The sequence below is a fragment of the Bremia lactucae genome, assembly GCF_004359215.1.
Source record: "Bremia lactucae strain SF5 chromosome Unknown BlacSF5_NotPlaced_19_SHOA01000004.1_2068294bp, whole genome shotgun sequence".
Taxonomy (NCBI): domain Eukaryota; phylum Oomycota; class Peronosporomycetes; order Peronosporales; family Peronosporaceae; genus Bremia; species Bremia lactucae.
Genome location: NW_027152031.1, coordinates 1,962,710 through 1,971,159, shown reverse-complemented (window position 1 = coordinate 1,971,159; position 8,450 = coordinate 1,962,710). Strand labels below are relative to the sequence as shown.

Sequence of the window (8,450 nt, the reverse complement as noted above, 5' to 3'; positions counted from 1 at the left end):
TTTTTGGACTATCGTGAAGAACGGGGATTCAAGGATATGTATTTCTTTATTTAATTGTGATTTAATCAACACAAATTTCAAAATTGGGTTAGACAATTTATCATTTGCAGGATTGTCGAACCCAATTCAGATTTTTCCGAGGAATTATAAAATATATATATAGGATTTTTCCGAGGAATTATAAAAAAGTTGAGACAATAACGTGAGGCAACTTTCCAGTGCTATACGTAAGGTGGCGAAGATACTCTCAACAGTAAATGCATAGATCGTATACATGTATATTCATTGTATTCAATTTACGGAAGACAATACCTGACTGCAAAGCTCGGAACAAATGAATTAACCGTTTCTGACAGCTGTGATCCCGAAGATGCCAAAGAAATGACATTGAGCTCAACGAAATGCCTTGCTTTAAGAAAACACAATGACTTGAGTCTAAGTACCAATTAAGTACCTAAGCACCCTTTTTGCAGGGCCTATATGCTGCTGCGTTGGACTTTGCACATAGCGGCTGAGCTGCCCGACGAAAAATGCGAGATCTGGACTGGTGCAAGTCGTCAGGTACATGAGCGTTCCGATTAGCTCGCAATACGAAAATAACTTGCCATTTGTGGGAACTTCCTTCCGCCCATCCATGTCTGTATCCACAGCCAGACGCATGTATCTTTTTATTGGGATTCGGCTTGAGTGAGCCTTACCAAAATCAAAGCTCTCAATAATTTTCTCACAATACTTCGTCTGATGGATCTTAATAGCGCTCTCTTTTGCTCAACCTAAACACCAACTAGGTTTAAAGTAGACCTTGATCTTTTATCTGTAATTATTGTCAAGCCTCTCGAATAGTTCTGCTTGAAATGCGCGTTCTTGGTCGCGGAAAAAATGTATCCACTTAGAGTAGGATCGCAAACATGCCACCACGGTCATAAAAGTAAAGGCACGGCCCTGTTTCACACTGCATAAATATATAATCAATAAACCAGCTAATTACCTCCTATTCCGATCTCTTCCTAACTGGCGTTGTCCATACACTGCCTTGGCGATGATATATATCATCCCTTTGTCTTCACACAGGTAGACCTCAACTTCTTCCTGATGCTGCCTTATGTCTAAAGTTGCATTTGAATAGGCTGCAGTAATGTCACCCTGGTTATTTACAATGTCTCGTATAATGCACACTGCGATAACATCCGAAACGTGGCATGCGTGCCACAGGGAAAAGGTATCCTTGAAATTGATACCCGGTCGCTGCTTGTCACCTCGTGCGACAACGCGTGCTTTAAATTTTGCCACGTAGCCCAAGCGATCCGTCTGCACGTCGAAAATCCACATCGGGTTGATGGTTTGGTGATCAGTCGGCATCTCTGACCACGAAATTTGTCTCAGTACTTCTTTTGCTTTTCAAGCATCAATCTCCCTGTCCATCGCCTTTCGCCATAAGTTAGCATGCTGTGGTCGCACAGCCTGCCTGTAGTTGTTTGGTATGTTGACGTCTGTTGTGCGCGATCTACGTCTGCCTCGGCGATCCTCATGTAATCTCGAATGCAGAGTACACCTTGTAATTTCTTTCCGATATAAAGAAGCTTTGAGTGCCTTGCTGCAACATCAGTCGTTTTGGTTGTAACTTGGTACGCTTCTTTTCGCACGTCCGTCAAACTTCTCGTCTCTAGGACGTATGTGGCCAATCAGCGGATTGCCTATTGTCGCTCTGTCACTTGATCTTTGTAAGCTTCACGTTCATCATTGATCGAAAAAATAGTCGTAATTGTTTTCAACTGTATCGGAGTCATACTCAGCGTCGTCGACCATGACCAGATCCGTAATGTGACCCATTTACTCGGTATCCGCCACATCGCAATTGTGATCAAGTTTACTATCACCAATGTCGTATTCGATATTGCGACGATCCAACATGTCATCTGAATTACTCTCACCGCCGTCACATTCATCAGCGTCATCCTGTGCGTTAGCAACTCCATCGTTTTCGTTACCATTACGCTCTGCGGTGCTAGACCTATCGACGTTTTCTTCAGCGTGCTCTACACTCTCTGCATTGTCTATGTCTGAATATGCGACATCATCCTTGCCAACGCTAGAATCTTCATCGTTTGCAGAATCATGCTTATATCCTGCGCTTAGAGTTTCTGCAACTTGGATTGAAAACTCCTTTGCTTGGTCTTCACTAGATGATTTGTAATCGGGTAGACGGCTAATTTACAGAATATCATCCCTTGTACGTCGGTCATGACTCGTTAAAATCTCGACAAATCTGTGATTCACTTCGCTTCCGTCGATTGCTGCGCTGTTCGATACCATGTCATTCCATACATTGCGATCTGCCTCATCTAGGCTGATTCAGCCGAGACCATCTCTGTAAAACGGGGCACCCTTTGCTTGGCTTGTTAAAAGTACTAGACAACCTATATTGATTACAGTGAAGATGGGGCGCCTCGATTACTTCGTGTGCAGGAAAGATTACAAGCAGCAAAGAAGTCGCAGCTACTAAAGGTAAATTCTTAGGCTTTTAGAATAAAGTAAAGCTGGATTAAACAACCAAGTTTCTACGTAACGATCTTTTATCTACTACTGACTTTATTATGTTAATAACAAACTATGTATGGCGCCTCCTTGCGCACCGCACAATCGTGCTTTAAAACAATTGGCGGGTTGATTTTTAACTTAAATAAATCAATTAATAGAACGAATGTCTTACTGCGTCAATATTACCAAAGTTGGTAATGTTGGAACTATTAAGTCAAAAATTTTAACGATAATAATTCGTACTTCTTCATTTATTTCCTCTCATAAAAAATACCATTTATTATTCCTCTTATAGGAAATAGTGTTTATGTAGCGGGACAACCCTTTGCAATCTTAACATTACTGCAAACGCGCTGCTCATCGGACGTGAAGATCAACGAATTAGTCAAATACAAGGATCGCTATGAGAGCTCATATCTCGCAAAGGTTATGTAATGGCTGCACACATTTAACGAGTCACCTGAGGAGGGCGAGCTTGTTGCATATGGGGATGGTGACCAAGATAGCGCTCTTAAACTCGCCGAAAATGCCATTGATCCAACAAAGCCTTTCTTGTGTTCCGTTGGGAAATACACGTGACAAATGAAAAAAATCTCTCGGTAGCCAAGCAGAAAACCGTTTTGCAATGCATATTTAGTTTTCTCTTCTTCAACACTGGGGCATGGCAGTAGGTTAAAGAGCCAAACGATCTTACGTGGTGTATGTCCGGCTTTGACACAAATATGGTTTCATAAGGCAAGCATCCTGCACCCTTGCAGTACACCCTGTTCTTCACGCACACAGCATTTTCTAGTGCGTGCACCCAAAAGGACCTCGGGAATCCAGACTGGTGCATCATTGCCTTGACCATTCCTATCAGTGTCTGATGCGTTCGCCCATTGAAACGCCTTTGGCCTTTGGACCATAGTGTGCACGATACTATTTTTGATGTACCAGGTCGCCCATTGAAACGCCTTTGGACCTTAGTGTGCACGATACTATTTTTGATGTACCAGGTCTCCATCGTTCCATTCCAGAACCCTTGTCCCTTATCAGTCAGTACTTGACGTACTAAGCATCGTTAACCTGCATCACCTTCTATTAGATCACGGGGAATGACTCGATCAACTCGATTTCCAAGTTGTCGCTCAGCCCACTTTATAGGACTTTTCATATGTTGGTTCACTTCGCACTCGGTCTTAGACATTAACAAATATGTCTTCACGTAGCGCGAGTAGCCATCCATGACCACTAGAACCGCGGAATATGGTGACCCATTACTTACCCCAGGTATAAGTAAGACAGCAAAAAATGACATCATATACTCTCGTAATGTTCCTGTCGAGTGTCTTACGGTATGTTATTCTGTGTTGCTTGCCGAAGTGGCAATCTGCACAGTCAAATTTACCCCGGCGTTGAACCATGACGCCCTTAGCTAATCTACGTCAACCATCAGCCTGATGTACTCGGAACATACATGTCCAAGTCTAATATGCCAGACGCCAATGTCTGTCAGACCATCTGTAACAGCAAAGTTTGCAAAGACTACCTTCTTATCTTTGACGCGGCCCTTTATGTTTACATAACTGCTAATGCTGTATGTCAAAAATATCCACAGGTGGTTCTCTAAGACGTTCGAATCACATCTGCTCCATCTTTCATCAATCCAAACAATGAAGCGTCCTTTTCCCGCGTCGTCTTAAATCCTTGGTCTAGTGATAGTCCAGGTGAGAGAAGGTTGCAGCCGGCACCTAGGACGCACAAAACATCCTTAATCATCAATATCACCATTTGCTCGTCAGCCATAACTGCAAGAAGATTTTTTTCAACCCTTCCGCTTTGGTATCGACGCCGTCAGCAAATTTCGGGATAAATGGGTTCCTCTCGCTATCTTCCATGCTTTGCAGCGTCTTGGAGTACTCGCTGCACGCTGTGATATGTGCATTGGACCCCGTATCAAAGTACCATCGACAATTTTTATAGTCTTTATCGACAAGTTTGACAGCATCTCCAATAACGACTTTACGCTTTTGAACTTCTTCACTTTCATCAGTCCGATTTTCTGCGGCTCATTGCTCCAGTTGTGTCCTTCCTGAACACGCATGATTTGTTCTTGCGTTCTTCTTCCCATCAAGATCCGGGCAATCACGTTTAAAATGATTCCCACCACAATTATAACAACCACCACTCCTTGTCTTGGTTGCTGGCTTCTTGTCCGAAGATTTGTGTGGTATCCTGCCTTATTTACTGCCACCATGCATGCCTTGGGACCTCTTCGCTCCTTGTAGCCGAAGATATTACCTTCCCAGTCTTCACTTTTTGATTCAGCAGTGATGATCATCTCTCGAAGTAGCTCTGACGTGAACGTCGTCATTTTTAGAGCTGAATAATACTTTGCGTCGTGATTCATCATAGCACGTTAGTGCTGGAAGCTTCGCAGCATATGATCCACCATCTGAAGTCATTCACGGGCGAGAATACTTCGCTAGCTAATTCCTTATATCAAAAGCTTGTGCAGGTGGCTTCGCACGTTGCCCTTTCCACGCAGGGAGTCCTGTGTAGCTCGAATAATAAGCGATACACCTTCTGCGCGGTCATAGCAGGATTTGCCTTGCCCTCATATATCGATACGTGCTCGGAGACAGTGACGTTCCATTCACTGCAATTAGCACCCCAAGCGGGCTGTTTGGGAATGGCTACTTTACCATAAGGTCCTGAAAACGCTCCAGCCACAATAAATCAGATGGTGACATAGGTACTTCGCCCGCGTCGCAATTTTGCGGCAAGATTGTTTGATTACATCTTTGTTCAGAGCCGCGATAAGCGTCAGCTCAGTGCATCAGAAGGTTATCTTTGACACTTGAAGCAGGTATTCCAATCGATAAAAGATAACGAATTGTACGCGAGCTAAAAGATTTATGTCCCCCAGATTCCGATATTTGGATGATCTGTGGCAAGGAAGGCGTCCGCGATAACTTTGAAAGTCGCATCGATTTGTCCCTAGCCGACACAAAAGAACCTGACTGCGCTGCGTCATTGGCTCGGTTTGGCAAAATTCTTGCTTGAGTCTAAAAAAATTCAATGAGCATATTCAATCGCTATTGATTTATTTAAGGAAAGACGCTGTTAGGTTACAGAAGACAGAATACTAAACCGCTCTCGATTCCGACAAGACGAGCTTGGTGAAAGCTCAGTTGTTGATATTATCGGATAATTTGAAGCCATGTCACGTCGTGTGTGACGCGTGCATCAGAAACTTAGACTATTCGCAAAATTTGCGAGAAAGTTTGCGATAGTAAGCGCCCTTATGGATTCGATGACGAGGGTCACGAATGCATCGTGAACTTCCGGTCACAAGAAATGAGGTCAGTTGAGAAAAAATACCCGGATCATGACAAGAAATCGTGGGTTATGCTTTACGCTTTGATCTGAATAGGTGTGTAAATGCTCGGCAAAAGTTGTTCTTGATCTATGCGGAGCATACTGCATTGCAAATCGCCGCCAAGAGTCCCCACGTTTCCCAGCGTATGGCTTATTGCTTAAGTTCTTCGCCAAATACAACTTCGAGGTGTATTGAAAGCTCGGCGGGAACATTAGTCTTGCTGACGTGCTGTCTCGTCGCCTAGGTTCTGACCCATGACGCGACACAGGTCATCAGATAGAGTACGATGATGACGACGATGATATCTACATAACTGTATTAAGCAAAGGGTTCAATGCGATGATGTTGTCACTTATTCTACCAAACAACACGCAGATTACAGATCTTAAGTGTACCGGAGTGTATCGTTACATGCAATTAACACTTATAGGTTGTTAATAAATATATTATCTAAAAGGTCGGTAATATTTGAAGGATATAATTTGAATTGGTAATGTTTAGAAATCTTATCCATAAATAGGTATAGGCCATTATATCTATTTATACCGCAGGCTAGTCAACTGTAGATGTCCACAAAAGAGAGAGACAGATAAGATAAGAATTCAATTGCATGTTTAGTATTAGTTTATAATTAAGTTAGAGTTAACAGATAGAAAGAAGAGATACTAAACTATATTTATACAGTTTTCATTTTACCCTCTTTAAGCTAGTTACCTTAAAGAGAAGTCTTCCTCTGCACGTACTAGTGTACGTGAAATAACGTAAGGCACCACTCGCAACTGAAGCAGTGTGAAGTGGACTTGTACTGAAGCAGTACAAGTCGTAGTGCCCCGTTACACCTAATAGCACTTCGTAGTCCGTCCAAGTACCACATTTCCTTCATCTCACATGGACATGTTAGATGATAGTGGTAATACGCATTACGTTTCCCGTGATAGCTACTCCTTTCTAAGAGACATAGAAAGGAGTGCGGTCGATCGAATGAGTTCGACCGTAGGAAACGATGCAATCTTGGCAATGCTGTCCAATTCGGACAGAGATGCACTCCATTCAGCCATCGCCAAGTTCATAGAACATGAACTTGACGAGATGAAGGTGAAGGTAGCCTTGCTGAATCAGCAAGGCTCTCAACAGGCAGAACTGTTGAGATTACAACAGGTACGACCCTGTACCTGGAAGGACGCAAATGCGTCGCCCCGAAACCTTAAAGATTGACATCTCTAAGTATAGGGGAGTCGAAGAAGACTCCCTCTTGAGATGGTTTGTCGAGTTGGACGATGCCACAAGGGCACGTCACATCATCGACGAGCAAATGCAAATCGCATTCGCTCAATCAAATCTGGCAGGTCGTGCCAAAACTTGGGCATTGGGCCTTAAGTTGCGCGACCCATAGGTCTGTAAGTCGCTAGAGGCTCTTAAAACCCGGCTCAAACAGACATTTGAACCGCCAAAAGCTGAGTTCAGAGCTCGTTCAGAGCTTCTGAAACTCAAGCATGGCAAGCGTGATGTGCACGCATATGCCCAGCACATACGACTCTTAGCGAGTTAAATTACAAATAACCCAGTCCATGAACACACGTTGATTACGGTGTTCATGCAAGGTCTTATGGATGGTCCCGTAAAGACCCGCCTATTCGCTTGGAACTGGATACGCTTGAAGAAGAAATATCCGTAGCGGAACAGGAGGACTTTAGCTTGAGACAGGCCCAAGCTAGTTCGTCATCGTATCGTCCTCCAAGACGACACGAGTTAGGAGGTCCAGAGCCCAAGGACCTCTCTTATGTCGAAAGCGAGAGACCTCGCTTTTCGAGCAATAAGCGATCGCAGAAATGCAATCGCTGCCAAAAATTAGGACACTACGCTTATTAGCGCAGTGCTCCACGCCCAGTACCGAGAAGTACTGAACGTTATTATAGACGGAATGCCAGAAAAGGCAACGGTCACGGGTCCGACGTTGTTGTGAAATTGCAACAACGAGGCGGACCTCAAAAAATTGTCGGGGTCAGTAGGGGCGCACCGCACTACTGATCCAGCAACCTCTTGAGAATTTGCAAATATCTTGGCTAAAGTTGCTCCAGACACACAATCATAATGTGTCTCTGCACCTGGTGATGAGGTATCCCTCATCACCTTGAAGTTTAAAGCGACAAATGATTTGTCGCTCAGAGACCTAGTGAACTGCGAAGCGTCGAATAACTTTATTCGTCGCAAGTCACTAGAGGGTCGTAGGCTCAAATATGTTGAGCGCGACATCCCTCAAACGAGGATGACGGTGCGTCCAGCGACAGGCGCATCGATAACAGTAATGAAATGCGTAGTAAAATTTCACTACACGTTAAAAGATTTACAGTACGATGATGATTTCATCGTACTGGGTTTGGATGACAAGTTTGATGTCATCTTAGGTTTACCTTGGCTCAGAAAATACGAGCCAAGGATCAGCTGGAAGCATCGATCCGTAAAGATGCCTGTCACTTGTTTATCAGATGGCCATCTGATGAACGTCTTGGAGCGTCCACAAGCGTGTGGATGTACTACGAGTGAGTGCGAT

At 43.8% G+C, this 8,450-nt stretch overlaps 2 protein-coding genes across 2 annotated transcripts; both read right to left on the bottom strand.

Moving 5' to 3' along the window:
* Nucleotides 1-3,952: 3,952 nt before the first annotated feature.
* On the bottom strand, nucleotides 3,953-4,323 carry CCR75_003264 (uncharacterized protein; the record flags this gene model as incomplete). Its single annotated transcript, XM_067961361.1, has 2 exons — nucleotides 3,953-4,112; nucleotides 4,151-4,323. 2 exons carry the CDS (start codon nucleotides 4,321-4,323, stop codon nucleotides 3,953-3,955), a joined length of 333 nt encoding a protein of 110 aa, XP_067821754.1.
* Nucleotides 4,324-4,342: 19 nt separating this feature from the next.
* CCR75_003263 (uncharacterized protein) lies at nucleotides 4,343-4,891 on the bottom strand (the record flags this gene model as incomplete). Its single annotated transcript, XM_067961360.1, has 1 exon — nucleotides 4,343-4,891. One exon carries the CDS (start codon nucleotides 4,889-4,891, stop codon nucleotides 4,343-4,345), a length of 549 nt encoding a protein of 182 aa, XP_067821749.1.
* Between the last annotated feature and the right edge of the window lie 3,559 nt (nucleotides 4,892-8,450).